Consider the following 25,234-nt stretch of genomic DNA (forward strand, 5'->3'; position numbering starts at 1 on the left):
ACGTATTAAACACATTTTCAAATTTCAAAGATTAAATAGACACAAATGATGTAGATCTAGATCAAATATAAGTCTTAGTTATGCATCATATCTAAGTTTTGGGTTGTTTTGAACCCACAATCAATTAAAGAGGCAGAGATTTGTGGAGTCATAAGTCGCATCAAATTGACTCAATGCCATATGATAAAACTCAAATATTACAAAATGTTCGAGACAACCTAATATGATATCACCTTAATGCTCCTATCATGGCCAATCAAACCCGCTTCCTCATCCTCGTCTCTGTTTAATTCTTCATTCTGACCAAAGTTTTCATTAAATTTTACAGGAACTAAGGTCGAGATTCTCCACGAGATATTTGCAGAAATCAATATGAATCTAACACACAATAAAAGCTGGCAGGGGGATGAGCTAGTGTTGAAGAGTAAGTGACTAAGATTTGAGATTTCATGAACTTTGTACATGCTATTGTGGATATTTCATGGTAAAGAAAAACAACATTCCCTACAAAAGCTCTCAAGCAGTTGAAGACAATATTTACATTTCACTTGCGATAAACAAGAGCCCGAAAAATGATCAAGTTTCCTCTCTTAGTTCAATACTTCAAAGCTAAGAATATTCACAAAACTACAGGAGGTATGACAGGAAACCAACCGTATCGATCATGTTCTTCAATGCCCACCAAGATTTAACGCATGTCCGAATCTGTCGAGAGTTGCCAGTCTCAAAGCTCGCTCTCTTTTCCTCAAATTTTTCTCCTTGATTTGCATCAGTTTGTCGTAGACACACCACGGGAAGCTCAAATAATGGTCACGTTTCATTTCCTCATTATAACAGCCCCAATATGAGTGATGATATGTGACATGGTACCAAGCTGAAGCTTTGGCAAATAAATCATCTGAATCTGAATTCGATCCGCCTTCTCTTGCATTGAACCATGTCCTAGCCTCCTTTCTTAGAGACCTTACAGCCAAGTTGATTGCTTCTGCATCTCTTCTCCTGGTGAAAGACTTGGACATTCTCATAATACTCCCACTAAGTATCTCGGCCTCCGACTTGATCCCGTAATAATCGAGCAAATTCCCCAACTTGTAATCATAATTGCTTTTATGATAGAATGCATCTCCAACATAATCTTCAAAGCCTTCGACTTCCATATCTGAGTCGTAACACTGCATTGCTACATCTCGAGTAAATGACCTAATATAGCTCAAAGTTGGTGCAATGTCTTTCACAGCCCGGAAAAGCTTTCCAATCACATTCTTTGATTCGTAGGAGGGCTTGTCAGGCTTCTCCATAAAGTCAGGAAACTCTTTGACATATAAATGAGGAGGTATAATAGCTGGTACTCCAGTTTTTGGGAAGTCCACAGCAATGGAGAATAGCTTTGCAAGCTCCACACAAGGACTACCTCTTGCTTTAAAGGGCTCTTTATCTGCAAAGGCAGTATGTGCATTGGCAATGATTCCAAGACTGTCATTAACCATGTAGTTAACGAAATATTCTTGGATATCCTGTTGTAAAGAACAATAGTTTCAAATTAGGACTAAAAACACACACAGGCATGAATGGTTTCTCTTCTAATGAGAAGCAATGTTCAAAGTGAATGTCTTTTATAAAACAAACATTGGAGTTCATTGGCGGAGATAAAACGCTGGAAAAGTGATATGTTTCAAAAAGAAAACATGATTTGAGTTATCAAGATCAAAACTTGTCATTGCTTGTGTGCAGATACCTCAGTTGTGACATCGCGATCTAACTGAATAGGGGGTGCAGGAGTATAATCCATTGGCGGAATTTGTCGAGGCGGGATCAATTCGGTATCCCAACAGACAAAGTAAATATCACCATCTAAATCACTACCCGAGCATTCATTCGGATGAGGCCTAAATTAACAAGTTCAGCATCTGGTTGGTTACATTTATTTTAGAGGAAAATCTTCAAAACAAAATTATGCAAGCAATTTGTCACAACACATATTCTAGAAAATATATGTTGACATGTCAATATTCTGAAAATGAATATTGAAGGGGCTTTCTTGCATTTAAAATTGAAAACACAACTTATTTTCCAATCAAGAAAAAACTAGCATTGGTAAATGTACTAACCTCGATCCTTTTTGAGGAAAAACTACACAGTCAACCAAATGGTACAACCAAGGTATATTTACAGCCTTTAATACACGAACATCACCAGGGTGCAGGCAAGGATTTTTTGCAACTGTAACATTTCCTTCAATAACTAAACGGTGTTCCGGGCCACTCATATTAAATGCAAAGGAATCAGATAAATTTCGACGTCTAGCACTGGAGATTTGCACAAATACCTGCCCATATTCCAAGGTCCTAGTCTCATCAAGACATCCCATCATCGCTCTCCCATTCGGGATAAAGATTCTTGATTTGGTACGTAATTCTAGCAACTTTGATGCCCGGAAAGTCTGTAACATCATTGATAGATACGGCTCAACATCTGGTTTATAGCCACATTTGAGCATTTCCTTGAGAATATTAGTATTCTCTCCAGGAGCCATCAACTCTAAGGCTTCCCGAGCCTTCAATGGATCTGTTAATATGGCATCCAATTGCTCTACAGCTTCACGTTGTTTGTTCTCAAAAATTTCATCTCTAACTCCTAAAGTAGACAAAAGAGTAATCAGCTGACGATTAAGGAAGCATGGCTGGTATTTGCTATATCCTAAGACGTCAAGTTTTGTGTTGTCTGATTCAAATTTGCACATACTCTTCCTCAGAGATAATTTTATAGACGAGTGCGGATCAACAGCAACAACACCCTTGTATCCACCATAACGAATCTGAAAAGCAGATGGGGTGGATCCTTGGAAACCACATTTTGCAGCGACCTTTTTGGCGAAATCATTTGATATTTTTCCAATTCCATCAGAAAAGACATACTTGACTTCTTCATGTTGAAGCTCTATGTCAGGAATAATTTCCCTTTCATCTCTAGCAACCGAAAGTGTCTCCGTCGATGAGCCGAATGACTGGCCCAATCTAGCAGCATACTTTGCTGGATTCTTGATATGTCGAAAATCGCCCATCCATGCTCTAATATCAGCTGCATCAAGGCCCGGTCTAGAAGCAAACATCCACAAAGAATTATCTCTTAATTGGCTTGATGAGAATGCAAGAAACTGAAAGGTTTTATCACCAATGACTATGCCATTTCTAAGAACAGAGAGAATTCTTTTGTAGATATCAGTTTTACTATCCTCGCTTGTAGGAGACATCCGTGGCAATAAATCTGTGGAACGCATTTTATCCCACTCCTCATCAACAAAAGACACACGAAGAAAATTATCAGTATCTTGAGGAAAATGGCGCAACACTCGATTCGAGACATTAACTTCAGGACCACAAAAGTACACCTTACAAGGTGTTATTTGAACTCGACGGACATATACCAATCCGGCATCCAAGGATATAGCAGGAGAATTTGGAGGATGTCTTGAATACTTTCTGTACTGCTCAGTAATAAAGCTTGATGGCTCATAGCTGCATTCCTTTAAATGGAACAGTTTTTCCAAGGCATGTTCTACAAATTCAATTCTTATTCTACGTGGATCAACCAACCGGTAGAAACTAGTATCAATCAATGGCCATGGAATGCAACCATGTTGAACCAATGCATTTATTTTAAACATAATCTCATATGGCAGAACATGAGGACGAGAATCAACAATAGGAGCAAGATCTCTACAGAAAGAAAAACTAGCATCTCCATCCACCAACTGGAACTCATTTTCAAATTCTTCATAATAAGCAAAATTTTGTCTAAAATTTGGAAGTTGACAGCGATTAGGTAGCTTCAAACATAAAGAAGAAGATTGTCCAATAGAGCATGATGGAGTAAAATCAGCAGTTCTAATCCATTGATCATCAGGTACTTCCATAAAAAAGTTAAAAAGCGGGTCATCAAAGATTTGTACACTACAAGGTGCAACGTTTTTATATATCCGAGGAGCTCCATATAACTGATAAAAGAAACATAACATTTATAATCAGACTATTAAGCTTGACATGTGAGTAACAGATCTACTATTTAATCAATAGCAGGGCTCAATATCATGCAATGAACCAAAAACTTTCATTATGAACAAATAATCTAGTTTTCATATGTACCAAAATCCACAAGCAGGCGTTATCCATCCAAACTAACCACATTATTTCATGAGTAGACAAGAGAACTCAAAATCCAAGGACATAAATCAACAATGTTATTTTAGCATACAAGTTGGAGCATCTAAATGTTTAAAGTTAAACATTAACATCTAAAAAGATGGCAATAATCATGAAAAAGATATATGCAAACCAAAAATCATTACTAGGTGTTACTGTTGTCTTTTTAGTATCAGTCAGAACAGAATCCACAACACTAACAGTCAAAATTAAAAAAAAAAAATTAAAAAAAGGACCTAAAGTTCAATGTCAATCATAAAAAAACAGTGTTGTTAGTATCAACATTAAGCAAGATGTGGCTAAAGAAATCGTCGCTAGTTTTTTCAACACTCTTTCTTATGGTGTTCATAACTACCATTACGACTTTCAAAGAGAAAGTACTCTTATTCAGGCAACTTTAAGAGAGGAAAGCAACATTTTTCAACAAGGCTATAACACTCTAATTTCAAATTACCAATGCTAATGCAATAGTTGAAACAATGCTTTAACAAGGATAGAAAATTTTTTCAACTTTATTAGAGAGGATAATAATTCTTTTCAAAATAAAATGAGACAACTTTAGATAGACATTTGATCACAGAACCTGGATGATAAGATACTTCATAGACCGATGTCGTGGATGGTGGAGTTGTATCTGCCAAATGTTCTCGTATGAAAGCTCAAGCCTGTACTTTACAGAATTATGTTTCAGATGGAAGTTCATTTTTCGCATTCCAATTCCAAAAGTCACCAAATCAATATCTCCTTCCCACAAAACACGAAACTTTTCACTTGAGACCTGACACCCAAAGCACAATGGCAAGTCTTCCAAGGTATACATGTATGTCCTAGGCTTTGGTACAATATCAACCTCGGCTGCTCGAGCCTTAAGATAAGAGGATCCGTAACATAGGCCTTGATTAGCTAAGGATATGATCAACTCAGCTTGTGTAGCACTAGTGAATTGAACAATAGCAAATACTCTTGCTCCCCCTCTCTTAGGTGCTCTAACCTTAATAGCATAGACAGTTCCTACACCTGTACGACCCTCCAGAAAACTCTTAACGGCATCTGCTGTTACATTTGAAGGAAAACCACTAATATGAACTGTTTTCCCCATAAGATTCCAAAGAACTTTGTCAGTCTTTTCCTGCTTTACCAAGTGAAGCTACAAATTAGAAAAAACCTCACTTCTATGCTCTTATACTTGAATTATGGCTCTAGTGTGCAGGGAGCATTCCCAAACAATGGGAAAGAACAAAATATGACTATAGAAACTTCCAAAGGTATATTTTGCCCTACAAAAAGAAACAAACACGAACAGTCTAGCATTAGAATCAGCGACAATTCAGATGCAGATACTAAAGTTAAATGAAGTGAAGACAAGGGGAGTAACCCCATATTAGCCAACAAACACTCAATCAACAGAAACCCAACGAAGAAAAACAAAGAAAAGTTTGTTATGAAAATGGAGGGAGAGACGCACACCACCAGAAAAAGAAAAAAAAAATGTTGGAGTTTCCAACTTCAGTACTCACAGAGATCAAACCTCAACTAAAAAAGATCAAAAGAGCAGAAAAGAAAACAGAAAAGTTTCCAGAAATACATACAACCCCAGGTTCAAAAAAACATGAAAAACCTCCTCCAAGAGGCATAAATCGATAAACCCAAATGAAAACTTGCGAATTTTGAAGGTTCCACATGACTCAGAAGAGCAAAAGACCTTAAAACAGTGAAAAATCAGAGGAATAATATCAGAGAGAGTGTGAAGAGTCAACTGCAAGAGAAGAGGGATGAACTATGGATTCGAAGACAAAGCGACGCTTGTTCCATGGGCAAATGACAGAGAAAACTTGGTGGCTAAGTTTTACTTCTATGGTACCGTTATTGTTTCTTTTATATTAGGCGTTAAAGGAAAAGCAACTATATGAATTCCATCTTTTGTGTTTCCCAGGTAATTTCGAATCAATCTAATCCCATTGAAATTAATAAATGTGGCAACTTTTGATTGTTTTGTTTTTGAAAAAAAAGTTTGAAAATTTGTGTTTTAAAAGTCGTTCACTAGCATTATTTTTCTTCGAGATTTCTTCTTGAAAACTAAATTTTCTTAAACTTTCAAATCTATTTTTTTCTAAAAGAAACTTTTGAGAAATATATATATATATTGTATTACTATAAGAAATATCACTTACAATAGCGTTAAAAAACGCTATCGTAGACTTTCCATAGCATTTTCAAAACACTATCATAGCCCATGTTATTGAAAGTTATGACTTTCCATAGCATTTTTTCAACGTTATAAAAAATGCTATAAAAGTATGTTCCAACGAAGTTCTTACCTAATAGAACAATTTGTAAATTCTTCATCCAAATAAAATGACTACATATATAATCCCAAAATGTTGATACAATCAAAAGAGGTGTTTAGATTATAGCGATACCAAAATTCTCTCACACAAAATATGTAGCTCCGATGTTTGTTGTTGAATCAATCACCTAATAAAAAAAAAAAAAAAATAACTTTCATAAATCATCATGATCTATCTATAACAATAAATTAACTAATGAACTAAATAAGCACTTAATTCACAAAGTAGTAGCCAATTTTTCTTACATAGTTTGACTTTATCCATTGGCCATGCAATAGTAGTGCCCACAGCATCGTCAATAACAATAATGTCAGATGTAGGCCTCCATAAGAAGGAATTTGGTATTTTTACTGTATCAACCCACAAAGAACGGCATTCGAGCCAAGAGGTATGTGATGGACAAGGATTGATGGATCATTGAAAGACCATCTACCTTCAGCAATGATTTCTCCCGACTCGATCCAATCTAGCAGTAAACACTTATGAGGAGTGTTGGTAGTATCACTTTTTTTCACAAATAATTGTTGGGGTTGATGCCTTAAAGTCTCATGTCCTGTAGTTTGTAAACAATTTGTACGGACGCTTATGTTGTATAATATATGATATTTACTTCACATCTTGATTTTGCTCAGTTGTATGTTTTATTTGTTTTACCACAAACCAATAAACATAAAATCTCTGGTTATTTGTTTATTTGTATGTAACTTAAGCATATATGTGGTGACATAACCAAAATGGTCTTAGTATATGGATATGTGAGGGAAACCTTATCCTAGTAACACTATGGATGTGACCCGCTTGGTGAAATGGTGTTGTGATTTGTTTATTGGGACATGTGAGCGGAGGGGTCCTATACAAAGAGTTTGTATAAGACCTGACCACAAAGTGTTAACGTCTTGTTATATAACATCGTTCAGGATAAAGACTTCACTAGGAGGGGTGTAACGTCCCAAGTTTGTGGGTAATTTTTAAATTCAGTATTTTGTAAGATTTGAGAATATTTGTATTTTGGAAGTTAAATTGAATTACTATAAAAGGATAATTCAATTTTATTATTTATTCAGAAGGAAATTTTGAAAATTTGGGATTTATGTCAAGTTATCTCAATTTTGTTTTAGTTGTGAGGAATTGAAATTAAAAATTGGAAAAAATATTTGAAATCAAGTTGAAATTAAAATTTGGGGAAGATATTTAGAATCGAAATTGAATGGATTAATTGAGATAATTGCCTTAAATTACTTTCCCAAAAAGATTTGAATTTTTAATTCCAAAAAGATTTGGAATTTGAGGAGGGAAAGGAAAGGGAATGAAATATATATATGTGTGTTTTGGAGTAAAGAAAAAAAATTATTAATAATAAAAAAAGAAACTTTACAATCTCTCTCTCCCTCTCTTTCGCTTGTGCCACCCCCCTCCTAAAATTTTCTTTCATCTTCTTTGCTTAAGACCTAGCCGCCGCCTGACTCGCCGCTCATTCGCTTGGATCCGAAGTCGTCTTCGTCGAAGTGTCGTCGTCCAGCTGCGTCCTCAGCCGTCTCACTTCTCCAGCCGACCAATCGCACGCGTCCGCTCAAGCCGTCGCCAGTTCGTTCGACCGCTTCGTTTGTGGGTTGACGCCGCTTGGTTCGTGAAGACGCCTTCAACTTCAGATTTGGACGCGCGCTGCAGCCGTTTTGTCCGCCTTTGTCTGCCACCGTTCTTCCTTTCATAGTCGTGCGTTCTTCAAATTTCGCTTTTGCAGTCATCAAATTTATGGGTTTTGGGCAGATTTGGTGGGTGTTCTAGTATTGGGTAAATTAATGGTTATTTTGTGGGTTTCTTGAATTATCTTGAATGTCCATTAAATTTTAGCTCATGATTTTCAATACCCAATATTATTGAGCCCTGAGTTAATTAACCCATAATGTTGGGATTTTAGATTCAAGATTTGGGAGGATTTTGAGGTGGCCCATCAAGTTTGAAGTTTAAACCAATTTCTGTTTTGAAAATTAATCTTGGACCCACAATTTCAGTAAAGTTAAAATTGGGGACCTTGAGTAAATTGGTTAATTGGAAAGGACTCAAGGGATTAATTTAAATATTGGATTTATTATAGGTGTCGCTTCAAGGCTCTGCTTGGCAAGGAGGGGATAAGCTTGCTTGAACTAATTTGGATTTATTTTGAGGTAAGTAATCTTACTCCTGGAACTGCCCACGGGATATATGCTAGCATAATATTCAGAACGATAGCATGATAAATATCATAACAGAACAATTTAGTAAAGTTAAAATTGGAGACCTTGAGTAAATTGGTTAATTGGAAAGGACTCAAGGGATTAATTTAAATATTGGATTTATTATAGGTGTCGCTTCAAGGCTCTGCTTGGCAAGGAGGGGATAAGCTTGCTTGAACTAATTTGGATTTATTTTGAGGTAAGTAATCTTACTCCTGGAACTGCCCACGGGATATATGCTAGCATAATATTCAGAACGATAGCATGATAAATATCATAACAGAACAATTTAGTAAAGTTAAAATTGGAGACCTTGAGTAAATTGGTTAATTGGAAAGGACTCAAGGGATTAATTTAAATATTGGATTTATTATAGGTGTCGCTTCAAGGCTCTGCTTGGCAAGGAGGGGATAAGCTTGCTTGAACTAATTTGGATTTATTTTGAGGTAAGTAATTTTATTCCTGGAACTGTTCACAGGATATATGCTAGCATAATAGATGAATATCATAACAGAACGATAGCATGATAAATGGATAGTATAGTATGACTGATATATGTTCTTGTATGAGAATATAAAAGATTTATTGTGCACGTAGATACTTGGATGATAATGTTGAGGTGTATATGTATGTTATAAAACCATATTGTGATAATTGTAATGTTGAGACTGTGATAGTGTCTTTACTGATTAGTTAGATGCCCACTAAGTATTGTGTTTCCTTTAGATTGTGTTTTCTCCGGGATTCACTAGATATTGTGTTTTTTTCTTTCCTTCGGGATTCACCAGATATTGTGTTTCTTTTGGGATTCATCAGATATTATGTTTCCTTTGGGATTGACAAGTGGAATTCCGCTCATGAGATTTAGATTTCTTTTCATATTTTGCTTAACTTTCAATTTTGATGTTTGAAACTTACTATTAAGAATTGTTTTCAGACTTATTTATTAATATTTATGATTTATGGATACCCTATTGTTGTTTTTAATAATTGAATTTAATAAAGGGCTTTTGAACTTACCTTATTTATTTAGCATTTATTTTACCATAAAAAGGTGTCGTTTTAAGTTCCATGTTTGCATGTATTTAGTAACGGCCTAACTTAAGTTCTAGGGGGTTGGGTCGTTACATGGGAACTCTTACCATTGAGGGCGGTCCTTTGATTTGTATGGGTGCGAGTGGCCAGGTCGTCGATTTAAACCTACCATTTTGGGGATTCGCTACTTTCTCGAGGCAGGGACAAGTAGATAGATAACTCCCTTAAGAGCTGATTCCAGAGCTTGAATGATGTGGTGCCACACACCTTCTCTTGGCCCTAGAGATGTTCACACATAGTTGGACTATGTTGTGTTGTTCATTTGAGGAATCAATGGTACTTAAGGAGTGAGATGTAACTATAAGGGCAAAACGGTAAATTGGCCCAGTTATACTTACGAGCATTTGTGAAGGGTCATCGTACTCATGATTGGTTATATCCGATTGTCACATAAATATATCTGTGGTAATAAGAGTTCAGCTATTGGTCTTTAGTAGAATGTCTGGTAATTAACAGATAGTAGATCTCGTGGCTAAAAAGTTTAGTCATCTATTCACGTACTGTTGGAGCTTCAAGCCACAAGTCCATAAGGTTCCCTAGGTAGCTTGGATAAAGTCGAGAATCAGTTTTTGGGTTAGTTTGAAATGTTCAAATTGACAAGAGGGAATTCGATTATATATGATATAATTAAGCTAGTTAATTATATATGATAAAATTGACTAAATGTATGAGATATGTTATATTGGAGGGAATTAGATATAAATATGATTTATATCAAGTGGAGGAGAAATTACTATTGTAGATATATGATATCAAACTATAGAGTAAGAATATAATATGATTATATTTATTTATTAATTAAATTGGTTAATTATGAGATAATTGGCCGAAATATTCTCCTCAATCGTGCAATATTCGGTATTGTAAACGAAGAATAAAATGAAAATTTGTTTCATTTGGCAAAGAGTTCGAAAAAATCGCAATCGGTGTGAAAACGTCTTAATCCCTTAGCTGAGAGCCTATACGATAGAGCTTCATCGTCTAAATGATTGCACACCCGCGTCTAAACGATCACACGCCTTTCTCTAAACGATCGCTTAGCTTTCCTAAATGATCGCCTAGCGTGCCGCGTTTTCTAAACGATCGTTTACCTATTACTTGACGATCGCTTAGTAAAACCTACACGATCATGTAGCTTTATCTAAACGATAAGTATCCTTGCTATACGATAGCATTCTCTCCTACTTGTTTATCGTCTACACGATCAGCCCGTTCCTTCGACCTCTACCAAATTCACCAAATACCACGCTTTGAATTCTCACTCCGAGAATACCAAGGGTGAATAAGCAATTAGTTTATGCTAAATTAAACCCTATTCACCCCCTCTAATACCAATTGTTGGATCGATATTTAAACTTTTTTTCTAAATTAACCCAATTAAACTAATTAATACACTTTTGATAAATAATAAGAAAATTTTAATTTATGCAAAAAATAAGATGACAAAAAGTATGATTTTAGCAAATAAATAAGAACAAATTAAAACATATAATAAATTGTTTAAATTAATTGCAAAAATAAAAGGAAAGAGTTAGAGAAGAAGACACCGTAATTTTTATAGTGGTTCAGTCAAACTCGACCTACTTCACTCCTTCAAGCGCCTCTTGGGAATTTGAATAAAATCTTTCCGACTCTTTCCACGGATTAGAGCCCAATCGTTACACCACTGCTCCTTTTACGGGTTCAAGAGCAAACTCGATCCTTTCCACGGTTTAGGATCAAACCGTTACAAATGTTGGAATTTTTGAAGAACACAATACAATTCTCACTAGAGTGGATTTATAAGTTTAAGCACTCAACAAATTTATTCTCACAATACAATAACACTCTCTCAAGAATAAGATGAAAAAAAAAAATTAGGAGCTTAGAGAGAGCAACAATGGAGACTTTTGAGTTTTGGAGTATTATGAAATGTAAAATTTATTCATCCAAAATTTGGAGAGGAAGATGGTTTATATAAATATGGAAATGGAAATTTTTTTTTTTTAGAAACCACAATTAATTTGGACCATTTGATTTTGGGAAAAAAAAAATCAATGGTGGAGATTTTAAACTAAACTAGTCGTTAGATACAAACAAAATATAATATTAAATTTCTTTTTCTTTTCAAATTCATTTTCTTTCCAAAAAAATAAAAAAAAAACATATCATGCGTAAAAAACTAGTCGTTAAGCACAAACATAAAATAATATTAAATTTATTTTCTTTTTAAATTTCTTTTAAATTTTATTTTTTAAATCAATCAAAAAATCAAAAGTCCATCGTATGTTAATCTCTTAATATCCACCATTCAATCATTATGCTGCCACATGTCTATATGCAAATGGTCTGGTTATGCCACGTCATCTACCATGATATTTTTTCTATAGACTTGTTTCGGTCATATCGTCTTTGTTTTAGCTCTGATTTGAGTGATTCAAGAGGTGTTAGAATCGTTGTTCCGAGCTCTACGCTATGGACATATTAAAACACTAAAATTTTCAGTAATTAAAAATTGAGTTTGTTATCATCAAAACATTGATTAATTAATTAATTAAAATTAATTAATTTGAGATTAATGGCCAAAAAGCCAACAATCTCCCCCTTTTGATGATGACAAATCATTGAAGAAAAATAACTTAAAATACATGTAAATCATATGTATCACATAATAAAATTCAATATATCACCATAAAGATCATTCTTGAAATTTATTTAAAAAAATAAATTCTCCCCCTAATTAATACAATCAAAATCATAACAAATTTATAACATATTTTTCTTAAACTTCTCCCCCCTTTGGAATCATCAAAATGAATAATTAAGAAAAATTTAGAACTACATAAATGTTTTCCTTAAAAACATGAACATAAATTTAACACAACTCTCCCTAAGAATATTAACACATGTTTTCCATATCTCCCCCTATCAAAATGCCTTCTAAAAGATTTAACAAGTAAAATTATAAAATCAAGAGGCATCACAACGAATAATACCGAGCTCAAGCCTATTTTTGCAAAAGTTTTCTTCATTCAAAGGTTTGATAAAAATATCCGCTAATTGATTATTAGAGCCTACAATTCAAGAGTAATATTATCATTTTGCACATGATCTCTAATAAAATGATGTCTAATGTCAATATGCTTAGTCCTAGAATGATGTATAGGATTTTTAGTCAAATTAATAGCACTAGTATTATCACAAAATATAGGCATATTATCAAACTTTAATCCAAAATCACAAAGAGTTTGTTTCATCCAAAGAATTTGAGCACAACAACTAGTAACTACAATATATTCTGCTTCGGTAGTGGATAAGACAATCGAATTTTGCTTTTTACTAAACCAAGAAACTAAGGAACTACCAAGAAATTGACAAGTCCCACTAGTACTCTTACGGTTAAGTAAACTACTCGTAAAATCCACATCGGAATATCCTACCAAATTAAATTCAACATTTCTAGGATACCATAAGCCTAAATCAATAGTACCAAGCAAATATTTAAAAATTCTTTTAACGACATGTAAATGTGATTCCTTAAGACAAGATTGAAATCTAGCACAAAGACATACAGTAAACATAATATCGAGTCTACTAGCGGTTAAATAAAGTAAATATCCAATCATATCTCTATAAGTTTTTATATCCACACGCTTACCTTTTTCATCCTTGTCAAGCTTAGTGGAAGTGCTCATAGGAGTTTTTGCGATTTTATCTTTATTGAATTTGAACCTTTTGAGCAAATCTCTTGTGTATTTTTCTTGACTTATGAAAATACCATCCTTGAGTTGTTTGATTTTGGGTCCAAGGAAGAAGCTAAGTTCTCCCATCTTACTCATCTTAAATTCACTATGTATACACTTAGAAAATTCTTCACACAAAGATGGATTAGTAGAACAAAAAATAATATCATCCACATATATTTGTACTAAAAGCATATCATTTTCTTTAGTCTTAATAAAACGAGTAGTATCAATTTTACCCATTTTAAATCCATTCTCAAGCAAGAAATTACTAAGTCTATCATACCAAGCTCTTGGAGTTTGTTTTAAGCAATAATTTTTTTTTTCAACTTTTAGACATGATTAGGAAAAGCAAAACTTTCAAACCCTGAAGGTTGTCCTACATAAACTTCTTTCATGATATAACCATTTAAAAATGCACTTTTCACATCCATTTGATACAAAATGAAATTCTTATAAGAAACAAAAGCAAACAACATTCTAATAGCTTCTAATCTAGCAACGGGTGCAAAAGTTTCTTCATAATTTATTCCTTCCTCTTGATAATAACTTTGAGCTACAAGTCTAGTTTTATTTCTAGTGATATTTCCATTTTAATCCATTTTATTTTTAAAGACCCATTTAGTTCCAATTATAGAAGCATGAGAGGGCCTAGGGACTAGCTCCCAAACTTTATTCCTTTCAAATTGATTTAATTTTTCTTGCATAGCTAAAATCCAAAATTCATCATTTTCGACATCTTTAAAACTTTTTGGTTCAATTTGAGAAACAAAAACAAGTTTATTAAACATATTAAGAGAGGAACGAGTTTTCACACCTTGTTCGGGATTGCCAAAAATTAATTCTTTGGGATGGGAAGAAGCATACCTCCACTCTTTAGGCATGGATGAAGAAGCAACTTCGTTCTTTTCGATTAAGTTCACCTCTTGCTTACTTAAAACAATTTTCTTGTCTTTGTCATTAACAAGTAAATCTTCAAAATTTCCTTCTAAAACATCACTATAAATAGGCTCATTATAAATAACATTGCAAGATTCATCAAATACTACATGCATAGATTTCTCAATTACTAAAGTTCTTTTATTGAAAACTCTATAAGTTTTACTAGTAGAGAAATAGCCAAGGAAAATACCAACATCTGTCTTAGAATCAAATTTTCCAAGTTTTTCTTTGTTATTCAAAATAAAACATTTGCAACAATAATTTTTTAAATACCCAATATTTGGAATTTTATTATGCCAAAGTTCATAAAGAGTTTTATCCAAAGAATATCTAATTAAAACTCTATTTAAACCATAACAAGTGGTGTTAACGGCTTCCGTCCAAAAGTATGTAGGTAAACCATACTCATGCAACATTGATCTAGCAAATTCTTGCAAAGTACGATTTTTCCTTTCAACTACACCGTTTTGTTGAGGAGTTCTTGGAGTGGAGAAATTATGAGAAAAACCATTTTCTTCATAAAAAGTTTCAAAAGCATTGTTATCAAATTCTCCTCCATGATCACTCCTAATTTTAGAAATTAAAAAAAAAAAAAAAAACCTTTTCAATTTTGAACTCTTTTTGCAAAACTAGAAAAACTTTTCAAAGCATCATCCTTATATTTTAGCATCAAAATCCAAGTAAATCTTGAAAAATCATCAACTATCACAAAGGTATAATAGTTCCCTCCAAAACTAGCAATTCTAGAAGGGCCAAATAATTTCATGTGTAATAGTTGAAGGGGTCTAGTTGTAGAGATCACATTTTTAGATTTGAAAGAGGACTTAGTTTGCTTACCCATTTGACAAGCATCACAAACTTTGTCTTTTTCAAATTTAAATTTGGGAAGACCTCTAACTAAGGAATTCTTGGAAATATTTGAAATTAAGTGCATGCTAGCATGTCCTAGTCTTCTATGTCATAACCAATAATCATTATGCAAAACCGATAAACATTTATCACTAATAGGACAATCGTTCAAATCAATAATATAAACATTTTCATCTCTATTTCCAACAAATATAACTTTTCTATCACTAGAGTATCACTTTCATACGGCGGGAGTCATTGGTTCAAATCCAACATCAACTAAAAGTACATTTTCAATTAAAATAGAAGATTCATTACCTATACTACCTTTACCAATTATTTTACCTTTCTTGTTGTCACCAAAAGTTACAAGACCTCCATAATTTTTGGAGAGAGAGACAAATTTGGATGGGTCTCCCGTCATGTACCTCGAACAACCACTATCCAAGTACCACTTGTTTTTCTTGGAGGCTTTCAAACAATCCTACAAATACAAATGTTCAAGTTTGATTCTTTGGGAGCATTGACAAACTTGGGAATCCATTTCATTTTTGCATAAACATTTAAGGCATTGGATTTAAACAAGTAACAAGAATAAGTTGTATGTCCAAACTTGCCACATGAGAAACAAACAACATTATGCAAATATTTATTTCTTACAACAAATTTATGCACTCTACTTTTCTTGGAGAAATTATTCTTTGAAGTATTGTGAAACTTTGCCCTTTGAGAAAAATTTCTTCTTGGAGAAGTAGTATGAGCATATTTCAATTTAAAACACTTAGGTCTAATATGGCCTTTAACACCACAATAATGACATATAGGCACAAAGTTAGATTTAACATGCTTAGACACAACCTTAGGCATATTAAGCTTAGGCATATTATGAGATGCTTTAACAAAGATAGTTTTAGAACTTGAAGGAGTAGAACATTCATCAATATAGCCTAAACCTCTTTTATCACCAAAAGGCTTGCCTACTTCAATTATCTTGTCTAATCTTTGAGCACCTATTGTCAACTTTTTAATAGATTCTTTAGCCTTATCAAGTTCTTGCAAAGCACTAAATTCCTTTTCTTTGAGTAATTTAATCAAATTATCTTTTTCACAACTATCATGCTCAAGAAATTTAACTTTGTCAAGCAAGGCATTTTTCTCATCACAATCAAAAGCATGCTTGTCACAAGAGATATTCATTTCATCAATATGCATAGCATCATGCTCATTCTCTTTTAAGCAAGCAATTTCTTCAAGTAAAGACTTATTTTTACTAGATAAAACATTGTATTTCTTTTTAAGCACAACATACTTAGAACTAAGTTTTTCTAAATCATTTTGCATATTTTCAAAAGCTTCAAACAATTCATTATAAGAAAGAGGTTCTAGAGTTACCTCATCATTTTGTTCATCCTCTTTGTCACTATGAGCCATGAAGCAAAAATTGGCCACTTCTTCATTATCACTCTCACTTTCGCTTTCATCGCTATCATCCCAAGTAGCTTTCATTGCTTTCTTCTTGGATTTCTTGGATGATTTGAGAAAAGGACAATCGGTTCTAATATGACCCGGCTTCTTGCATTCATAGCATATTACCTCATCCTTTTTGCTCTTTTCACCTTTTGACTCTTTTTGGTTGGAGAGATGCTTCTTGAATTGCTTATTTCTCTTGATGAAGTTCTTATACTTACGTGAAAGATAGGCAACATCATCTTCATCAAGGTCATCTTCATCTTGGGAGTCAACTTCTAAAGAGATGGTCTTTAAAGCTATACTCTTTTCTTTCTTTTTCTTCTCATCCTCCATGTTTTTCTTGATCTTTATCTCATGCGTCAACAACGAGCCCATGAGTTCATCAATGGAGAGAGATTTGAGATCCTTTGCCTCTTGAATGGCGGTGACTTTAGGCTCCCATTGTTTAGGTAAAGACCACAATAGCTTCTTTATCTTCTCAAGATTTGAGTACTTTTTCCCAAGTCCTTCTAAAGCATTGACAATGTTAGTAAATCTAATAAACATATCGGAAATAGCTTCATTTTCATCAATTTTAAACATTTCATATTGATGAACTAACATGTCAATCTTTGTTTCTTTTACTTGACTAGTTCCTTCATGAGTAATTTCTAATTTATCTCATATCTTTTAGCGGTTTTGCAAATAGACACTCTATTATACTCAACTTCATTCAAAGCACAAAATAAGCAATTAATAGCTTTGACATTTAAAGAGCATTGTTTCTTTTCATTTATTGACCATTCTTTCTTAGGTTTTATAGTGCTAACACCATCAACATCTTTTGTTGGAATTTTAAAACCTTTCTCAACAATATTCTATAAATCATAATCAATAGAAAGCAAGAAAAATCTCATTCTATTTTTCCAATAACTATAATTAGTATCATTAAAGAAAGGAGGCTTTGTAATATATTGACTATCGGTAAAAGGGATAAAACCTAAAGTTGTCATACCTCAAAAACAATTAAGTTTATCAAGAAATAAATATTTCAAGAAGAGCAATCCGCTCTGATACCAATTGTTGGATTGATATGGCAACCCTAGATGGGGTGAATAGGGTTTAATTAAACTTTTTTTCTATATTAACCCAATTAAACTAATTAATACACTTTTTATAAATAATAAGAAAAATTCAATTTATACAACAAATAAGATAACAAAAAGTGTGATAATTTAATTCTATCAAATTTTAGCAAATAAATAAGAACAAACTAAAACATACAATAAATTGCTTAAATTAATTACAAAAATAAAAATGAAAGAGTTTGAGAAGAAGACACCATAATTTTTATAGTGGTTTGGTCAAACTCGATCTACTCCACTCTCCAAGCGTCTCTTAGGAATTTGAATAAAATCTTTCCGACTCTTTCCACGGATTAGAGTCCAACCGTTACACCATCGCTCCTTTTACGGGTTCAAGAGCAAACCCGATCCTTTCCACGGTTTAGGATCAAACCGTTACAAATGTTGGAATTTTTGAAAAACACAATACAATTCTTACTAGAGTGGATTTACAAGTTTAAGAAAAAATTGGGAGCTTAGAGAGAGCAACAATGGAAATTTTTGAGTTTTGGAAGATTATGAAAATGTAAAATTTGTTCATACAAAATTTGGAGAGGAAGATGGTTTATATAGAGATGAAAAAGGGAAAAAAAATTAGAAACCACAATTAATTTAGACCATTGGATTTTGGAAAAGAAAAATCAATAGTGGAGATTTTAAACTAAACTAGTCGTTAAATACAAACAAAATATAATATTAAATTTCTTTTCTTTTGAAATTCATTTTCTTTTTAAAAAATAAAAAAACATACCATGTGTCAAAAATTAGCCGTTAGACACAAACATAAAATAATATTAAATTTATTTTTCTTTTAATTCATTTTCAGTATTGTTGGCTTTTTGCCCTTAATCTCAAATTAATTAATTTTAATTATTAATTAATTAATGTTTTAATGATAACAAACTCAATTTTTAATTACTGAAAATTTTAGTGTTTTAATATGTTCATAACGTAGAGCTCAGAACAACAATTCCAACACCTCTTCAATCACTCAAATCGGAGCTAAAACGAAAACGATATGACCGAAACAAGTCTATAGACAAAATACCGTGGTGGATGATGTGGCATGACCAGACCATTTGCATGTAGTCATGTGGCAGCATATTGATTGAATAATGGATCATTAAGAGATTAACATATGATGGACTTTTGATTTTTAGATTGATTTAAAAAATGAAATTTAAAAGGAAAATAAATTTAATATTATTTTATGTTTGTGTCTAACGGCTAGTTTTTTACACATGGTATGTTTTTTTTTTTTTAGATTGACTTTGAAAAGAATGAATTTAAATAGAAAATGAATTAAAAGGAAAATTAATTTAATATTATTTTATGTTTATGTCTAAAAGCTAGTTTTTACACATGAATTTTTTTTTTTTTTTTTGGAAAGAAAATGAATTCAAAAGAAAAAGAAATTTAATATTATATTTTGTTTGTATCTAACGACTAGTTTAGTTTAAAATCTCCACCATTGATTTTTCTTTTCCAAAATCCAATAGTCCAAATTAATTGTGGTTTCTAAAATTTTTTTTTCCTTTTCCATCTCTATATAAACCATCTTCCTCTCCAAATTTTGGATGAACATATTTTACATTTCATAATCCTCCAAAACTCAAAAGTCTCCATTGTTGCTCTCTTTAAGCTCCCAATTTTTTCTTTTCATCTTATTCTTGAGAGAGTGTTATTGTATTGTGAGGAAAAATTTGTTGAGTGTAACTTGTAAATCTACTCTAGTGAGAGTTGTATTGTGTTCTTCAAAAATTTCAACATTTGTAACGGTTTGATCCTAAACCATGGAAAGGATCAGATTTACTCTTGAACCCGTAAAAGGAGCGGTGGTGTAACGGTTGGGCTCTAATCCGTGGAAAGAGTTGAAAAGATTTTATTCAAATTCCCAAGAGGCGCTTGGAGGAGTGGAGTAAGTCAAGTTTTACCAAACCTCTATAAAAATTACGGTGTCTTCTTCTCTAACTCTTTCATTTTTATTTTTGCAATTAATTTAAGCGATTTATTGTATGTTTTAGTTTTTTCTTATTTATTTGCTAAAATTTGATAGAATTAAATTATCACACTTTTTGTCATCTTATTTATTGCATAAATTGACTTTTTCTTATTATTTATAAAAAGTGTATTAATTAGTTTAATTTGGTTAATTTAGAAAAAAAGTTTAATTAAACCATATTCACCTCTCTCTAGGGTTGCCATATTGATCCAACAATTGGTATCAGAACGGGCTGCTCTTCTTGAAATATTTATTTATTGATAAACATAAATGTTTTTTAGCTATGACAATTCTAGGTTTTATCCCTTTTACTGATAATCAATCTATTACAAAGTCTTCTTTCTTTAATGGTACTAATTATAATTATTGGAAAAATAGAATGAGATTTTTCTTGTTTTCTATTGATTATGATTTATAGGATATTGTTGAGTAAGGTTTTAAAATTTCAACAAAAGATGTTGATGGTGTTAGCACTATAAAACCTAAGAAAGAATGGTCAATAAATGAAAAGAGACCATGCTCTTTAAATGCCAAAGCTATTAATTGCTTATTTTGTGCTTTGAATGAAGTTGAGTATAATAGAGTGTCTATTTGAAAAACCGCTAAAAAGATATGAGATAAATAAGAAATTACTCATGAAGGAACTAGTCAAGTAAAAGAAACAAAGATTGACATGTTAGTTCATCAATATGAAATGTTTAAAATTGATGAAAATGAAGCTATTTCCGATATGTTTATTAGATTTACTAACATTGTCGATGCTTTAGAAGGACTTGGGAAAAAGTACTCAAATCTTGAGAAGATAAAGAAGCTATTGTGGTCTTTACCTAAACAATGGGAGCCTAAAGTCACCACCATTCAAGAGGCAAAGGATCTCAAATCTCTCTCCATTGATGAACTCATAGGCTCGTTGTTGACGCATGAGATAAAGATCAAACAAAAAACATGGAGGATGAGGAGAAAAATAAAGAAAAGAGTATAGCTTTAAAGACCATCTCTTTAGAAGTTGACTCCCAAGATGAAGATGACCTTGATGAAGATGATGTTGCCTATCTTTCACGTAAGTATAAGAACTTCATCAAGAGAAATAAGCAATTCAAGAAGCATCTCTCCAACCAAAAAGAGTCAAAAGGTGAAAAGAGCAAAAAGGATGAGGTAATATGCTATGAATGCAAGAAGCCGGGTCATATTAGAACCGATTGTCCTCTTCTCAAATCATCCAATAAATTTAAGAAGAAAGCAATGAAAGCTACTTGGGATGATAGCGATGAAAGTGAAAGTGGGAGTGATAATGAAGAAGTGGCCAATTTTTGCTTCATGGCTCATAGTGACAAAGAGGATGAACAAAATGATGAGGTAACTCTAGAACCTCTTTCTTATAATGAATTGTTTGAAGCTTTTGAAAATATGCAAAATGATTTAGAAAAACTTAGTTCTAAGTATGTTGTGCTTAAAAAGAAATACAATGTTTTATCTAGTAAAAATAAGTCTTTACTTGAAGAAATTGCTTGCTTAAAAGAGAATGAGCATGATACTATGCATATTGATGAAATGAATATCTCTTGTTACAAGCATGCTTTTGATTGTGATGAGAAAAATGTCTTGCTTGACAAAGTTAAATTTCTTGAGCATGATAGTTGTGAAAAAGATAATTTGATTAAATTACTAAAAAAAAAGGAATTTTGTGATTTGCAAGAACTTGATAAGACTAAAGAATCTATTAAAAAGTTGACAATATGTGCTCAAAGATTAGACAAGATAATTGAAGTAGGCAAGCCTTTTGGTGATAAAAGTGGTTTAGGCTATATTGATGAATGTTCTAAAACTATCTTTGTTAAAGTATCTCATAATATGCCTAAGCTTAATATGCCCTGGCATTCCCCTGCGACCTAGCTATGTCATCCTCCCTTCTTCCCTTGCCTTGAATACTTTTTATGATTGAGCCACTGAAAAGAAAGGTGCACCTTGTTGGTATAGGTAGTAACTTTCAATTCTTTGAAACCTTTCTTAACCATACTTTCATGTTCTCAAGATCTCTCTCGTTCGGATGTGATACCAGTTCATTCATATACCCCTCTTGAACTCAGGTCGTTACATGCTCACCAACTTCCGCTTGGTCGTCCCCGGACCACATCTTACTGGGAGAGGTTGTGTCTAAGCATGTTAAATCTAACTTTGTGCCTATATGTCATTATTGTGGTGTTGAAGACCATATTAGACCTAAGTGTTTTAAATTGAAATATGCTCATACTACTTCTCCAAGAAGAAATATTTCTCAAAGGGCAAAGTTTCACAATGCTCCAAGGAATAATTTCTCCAAGAAAAGTAGAGTGCATAAATTTGTTTTAAGAGATAAATCTTTGCACAATGTTGTTTGTTTCTCGGGGGGAGGATGCCTTATGACCAACACGAATTCATAACATTAAAATACTCCTACTTCAACTAAATCACTACTCAAATGCCAACAAGAGATCACTTAAACAAAACCAACTCATTAAAGCATTGAACATAAAAAAAAAGATCGTTTAAGAGGGGGGATACCTTATGACCAACACGAATTCACAACATTAAAAAACTCCTACTTGAACTAAATCACCACTCAAAATGGCAACAAGCCAACAAGAGATCACTCAAACAAAATCAACTCAATAAAGCATTGAACATAAAAAAAGATCATTTAAGAGAGAGGGGGGATGCCTTATACCAACGTGAATTCACACCATTAAAAAATTCCTACTTTAACTAAATCACAACTCAAACGCCACAAGCCAGCAAGAGACCACTTATAGAAAACCAACTCAATAAAGCATTGAACATAAAAAAAAAAAAAAAAAAAAATTAAGAAAGAGGAAGGATGCCTTATGAACAACACGGATTCACAACATTAAAAAAACTACTACTTGAACTAAATCACTACTCAAAATGCGAACAAGCCAACAAGAGATTACTCAAAAAAAATAATCTGACCAGAGTTTCAGCCACTTGCGAGTTAATGGGTTTTCCATCTTTCTTCACATGTGCTTTTGTCCAAACATCTACTTGGGTAATTGGATTTGAAGAAGAAGAATTTTTCTACATGGAAAAAAATATTTAGTTATATATTATCTCAAGTGCTAATTATAATAATGCTATTAGTATTGTGTAAATTTATACCAAATCTTCGGCTAGTCGAGCATAGCCTCTACGACTACACGTGTGTGGATGTTGCTTTTTCTTCATCTCCTTAAATTTCTTGCGTTTTGCCTGAAATCATACTCAAACAAAGTATTCAACAAAGGTATAAAGACTAAACCTGTTTTCATACCTTGAATCAAATAAATAAACTTACTCAATAATTATATCACATACCTTAAATTTTGCACTTGTTTTATCTTTGATAAAGTCATTCCAATCATGTATTGAAGAAATGTTATTTGGCTTTAGTTTATTCAGCTCATTGTCATTTGAAGTTTGTCCAATTTTACTCACTAGGCGAGATTTGCTTGCTCTCCACAACTCACCCATCTTTTGAAATAAATATTTCTTCTGTCATTCTTCATCAACATTATATCGTGCCTAAAGAATAAAAACATTCACGTAGTGATATGTAAGAAAGTTTAATTATACTCATTATATAAATATATAATTATTTATTACATACTTGGATAGAATGCCACAATACTTCTTTTTGTCTCGTTGAAAGTTTCTTCCAAGTTCCAACCGTCATCGACACCACTTATCTGACAAGTGGACCCAAAAATGAGGACAACCCAACCAATGTTTGTCCAATAAGTTGCCCATATTCATTGTATCATACATTTAATTTCATTTATGGTTCCATTGCTATTTTTTGCATTTTGGTCCGACCTTTCGTCTTTTTGGTGCCTTGTTCCTTTGTATGAACTTCAACAATATTTTCCTCCAACTGATTTTGAACCTCTTCAGTGGGTAATTTACGAACTGTTGATCTAGTACGAGCAGCAGGGGAATCTAATGGGTTAATTTGTGATCTTTTAGGTTGAGGATGAACAATTTCATTGACATGTAGGGATGGAATTGGAGTAGTAACAGGTGAAGAATCCCTATTGTTTGGTGAAATGGGTCAGAAAAATGGGATGTTTCCCTAACCTCTCTCTATACCAGGTTTGACGACATTATCTGTATCATCTATAATATTTCTTCTTATGCCCTTTGTTGAATGAGGATCCTCTTCCTCGGCCTCCTTGTCCTCGCTACCCGGTTGAGTTATTCATTGGTCGCTTTACCCGACCCAACATGTTCTCTACTTGTTTGACGAAGTTCCATGTTCCCCTTCAGATATTCATTGATCGCTCTATTAAAAAAATCCAAGTTCCCAATTAATATAACTAACTATATTAATCTATGATTAATAACATATTAATTTGACATTCTCTTACCTGTTCAAATGAACCCAATCTTTTTCAAACATTCTTCTTCAAATTATTGCTACAAGAATGTCAAATGTAATTGTTGGATGAGGATACACTGAAAAGGCCAAACAAAAATATGTGTTATTAAACTAAAAGTTATGCATTTTTGTAGCTTACCAACTCAACCCACAATGAAATCGAGAATACTAGCATAAGAAGATACACATCAACAAAGTAATAACCATCAAACATATATTAAGAATTAGGACAACGGGATATTAGCTATTCTTCTCATATTAATTGAGTAATGCTAAAAAAAATCAAACAAGTAATTATGACGATAAATCCAAGCCATGATGGTATGTGAAACATTACATTTTATAATGCAAAGAAGACCGTATACATCAAGTGGCCAAACAAGAAAACCAACCCTATGGTAAAAAGTCAATTTGGTTATTTCTTTTTATTGAATTTCATGAGAGGCTTTTACCACAAAATAATAATAATAAAAAAAAATAAATAAATAATGGTTGTCGTATGGTTGAATTTCCTTCCAAAAAAAATAAAACAATAAAAGCATTTCATGAAATTCAATAATCTTGATATTGGATTGAGTTTAAACCAAATTCAATAAAAAATAATGGAAAATAATGGAAGAGAGAGAAGTGAGAGAAGTATTTCCCTTTTCTTGTGGGGGTTGGGATAATGGAAGGGAGAAAAGTGTTTAACGGAAGGAATCTATGAACACAGATACTTCATGTTAGGCAAAGTATCAGATACCGATACTTTCAGATACTTCCCAGATATGTATCTGACATGCGATTTGACGTATCTATACTTTCAGATACTTTCAAGATACGTATCTAACACACGATTTGACGTATCTATTTCTATACGTTTTTTTTTTTAAGAAAAATGACA

The 25,234-nt window shown here is 32.8% G+C and overlaps 2 protein-coding genes across 7 annotated transcripts; one reads left to right on the plus strand and one right to left on the minus strand.

Annotated features, from left to right (window-relative positions):
* Nucleotides 1-417: 417 nt before the first annotated feature.
* Nucleotides 418-6,040, minus strand: LOC150035080 (RNA-dependent RNA polymerase 1-like). The gene is made up of 5 exons (XM_090315113.1): nucleotides 5,902-6,040; nucleotides 4,783-5,476; nucleotides 2,109-3,994; nucleotides 1,736-1,886; nucleotides 418-1,514 (listed from the first exon to the last, which is right to left on the minus strand). Exons 2-5 carry the CDS (start codon nucleotides 5,296-5,298, stop codon nucleotides 672-674), a joined length of 3,396 nt encoding a protein of 1,131 aa, XP_090171239.1. The 5' UTR covers nucleotides 5,299-5,476; nucleotides 5,902-6,040; the 3' UTR covers nucleotides 418-671.
* Nucleotides 6,041-7,889: 1,849 nt separating this feature from the next.
* On the plus strand, nucleotides 7,890-24,337 carry LOC120081734 (uncharacterized). Of its 6 annotated transcripts, none has more exons than XM_090315140.1 (6): nucleotides 7,890-8,260; nucleotides 8,643-8,712; nucleotides 8,890-8,959; nucleotides 9,137-9,206; nucleotides 20,711-21,299; nucleotides 23,940-24,337. In XM_090315140.1, the coding sequence occupies exons 5-6, from the start codon at nucleotides 20,889-20,891 to the stop codon at nucleotides 23,961-23,963; spliced, it is 435 nt and encodes a 144-aa protein (XP_090171266.1). In that variant the 5' UTR covers nucleotides 7,890-8,260; nucleotides 8,643-8,712; nucleotides 8,890-8,959; nucleotides 9,137-9,206; nucleotides 20,711-20,888; the 3' UTR covers nucleotides 23,964-24,337. The 6 variants fall into 6 exon arrangements, 2 of the variants coding, with proteins under 2 accessions (XP_090171266.1, XP_090171265.1); XM_090315139.1 differs by having other exon boundaries at nucleotides 7,900-8,319; XR_016530425.1 differs by lacking the exons at nucleotides 20,711-21,299; nucleotides 23,940-24,337 and adding an exon at nucleotides 9,946-10,288 and having other exon boundaries at nucleotides 7,894-8,319.
* Nucleotides 24,338-25,234: the final 897 nt, after the last annotated feature.

The sequence above is a fragment of the Benincasa hispida genome, chromosome 7, assembly GCF_027475165.1.
Source record: "Benincasa hispida cultivar pf3 chromosome 7, pf3_genome.v1.1, whole genome shotgun sequence".
In the NCBI taxonomy this organism is placed as follows: Eukaryota; Viridiplantae; Streptophyta; class Magnoliopsida; order Cucurbitales; family Cucurbitaceae; genus Benincasa; species Benincasa hispida.